The sequence below is a fragment of the Phaseolus vulgaris genome, chromosome 7, assembly GCF_051622355.1.
Source record: "Phaseolus vulgaris cultivar YP4 chromosome 7, ASM5162235v1, whole genome shotgun sequence".
NCBI lineage: Eukaryota > Viridiplantae > Streptophyta > Magnoliopsida > Fabales > Fabaceae > Phaseolus > Phaseolus vulgaris.
In genome coordinates this window covers 41,410,919-41,412,998 of record NC_143504.1, presented here as the reverse complement: position 1 = coordinate 41,412,998, position 2,080 = coordinate 41,410,919, and the positions used below count along the sequence as shown (strand labels likewise).

Below are 2,080 nucleotides of genomic sequence, written 5' to 3'. Positions count from 1 at the left end.
CATCATTCCTTTTCATTATATGTACTCGTTTTACAATAGTCCAATCATGGTAAATAATCAAATTCAGTCACGTGTCTGCACATTTTAATATTCGTAAAAGAAAATCATTCAGTAATTATCCTTGTGAATGCAAGTGATTTATGTATGTGCTTGAGTTAATCAAGGTAAGTATACTTTTTACATTTTTACATACATAAATCTTATGAGGAAATAGTAGAAGAATGCCAGTCTTGTGTTTAAAAAGTGAAATTCCAGGTTTACTTTTTTTGGGGAAGTGAGGCCACGCTGTTGACTTGTGTCTATTGAACTGTTATGCTAGTTGTAGGACAGTAGCACAAAACTAAATTATATCCGTAGGTTTAGAGATAATACCTATTATTACCTTGTTGGTTTTGGCAAACCACTGCGCAAGTGTATGAAGTATACGTCTAAGACAGTACTTCAATGCTTTGATGTGATTTGTTTAAAATATAAAAATTAATGTCCTTAATCGTTTTGATACAAGTTGTATCATTTCTTTAAAACAGCAGCCTTTTTTCTAGCTCGCAATGCAATGTATACTAATCACCAAGAAACAAACCAAAAACAAGTTCTTTACTCTTTGCATACAAGTTGTCAAGTTTCTTGTCGCTATTAGTTTACTTGATTTATTTGCTCTTTGTACAAAACAGCTGTATCGCTAACTGCCAAAGACCAAGTTGAGCATCTAACCAATAATGATTTTGTTGCTTTAATGTGGGGTACCCAAATAGAGGACCATTTAATTTGGATAAGATTGTATACTTCCAGAGTGAAAACCGTGTAAGTCTCCATTCCCATTAACAATATAATCAATTCTGATGTATCAATAGTAGTGACTAATTTGTCTCTATATATGTGTGTATGGATGGATATATATAGTTTCTATCTTTTTAGCATTCCAAATTAAACCAACCAGCCTCCTGTTCAACAGTTCTTGTTTCTTAAAAATGGCCACAGAAGAAGAAATTTCAACTTTGAAACTGATGCGCCAATATCTCTTGGGGGATATTTCAGACCCTTTTCTCGCCAACCTCATTCCTGTAAAAGTTGAAGACTCCTCATCAGAACTTGATTTGGGTTCAAACTTCTCAGAACAAAGCAGCTTCTACAGGTTTCTAGAATGCTTTGATTTTGAAGCAGACAAAGAAGTGACAGGTCTCACTTTTCATCATAAAATCCAAAACTCCATTGCTACAAGTCCACTCCAGAATTCTGATTTGGCAGATCCAACTGTGTCAGTGAAAAAGGAAGCAACATGTTGTTATGAGACAAGGCGTTACAGAGGAGTGAGGAGAAGGCCATGGGGGAAGTTTGCTGCAGAGATCCGTGACCCCAAAAGGAAAGGGAGCAGGGTGTGGCTAGGCACGTATGACAGTGAGATTGATGCTGCTAAGGCTTATGATTGTGCTGCCTTCAGAATGAGGGGTCAGAAGGCTGTATTGAATTTCCCCTTGGAGGCTGGAAAGTCTCATCCGGAGCCCAACAGTTGTGGCAGGAAAAGAAGAAGAGAGTGCACAACAGTTGCCACAACTTCAAGTCATGTATGTCATGAAAAATAAGTCAGTGTAGGAGTGAGTCAGTACCATGTTTTTTGTCAGTTAAATAAGTTAATGCAAAGGTTTTTTTATCTGAATCCTTGAGTTATTGCTAAGGGAAGCATATACATATATATATACAAATATATATATATATATATATATATATATTTATATATATATTTGTATATATATATATATTTGTATATATATATATTTATATATATATATATATATATATACACTTGTATATATATGTATACTTGTATTTTATGAAAGTAATATAAAATGATATTTAAAAAATGTAAAAAAATATATACAGTAGGGTAACAGAAGATGATCACGAGGGCCACCCGTAGGGTGACGCGTGGACCGGGTAACAGAGAGATCAGGGAGCAGATCATCCAAAGAGGTGATCGGTGGTCAGTAGCCAAGTGGCCACCGACAGATCAGTCGGCAGAGAAGTCAGGGGACAGATCACCCAGAACGGTGATCGGTGGTCAGTAACCAAGCGGTCACCGACA

The 2,080-nt window shown here is 36.1% G+C and overlaps 1 protein-coding gene across 1 annotated transcript; it reads left to right on the top strand.

Annotated features, from left to right (window-relative positions):
• Window positions 1-768: 768 nt before the first annotated feature.
• On the top strand, window positions 769-1,654 carry LOC137828460 (ethylene-responsive transcription factor ERF106). The gene has a single exon (XM_068635051.2). The coding sequence runs from the start codon at window positions 969-971 to the stop codon at window positions 1,578-1,580; it is 612 nt and encodes a 203-aa protein (XP_068491152.2). The 5' UTR covers window positions 769-968; the 3' UTR covers window positions 1,581-1,654.
• Window positions 1,655-2,080: the final 426 nt, after the last annotated feature.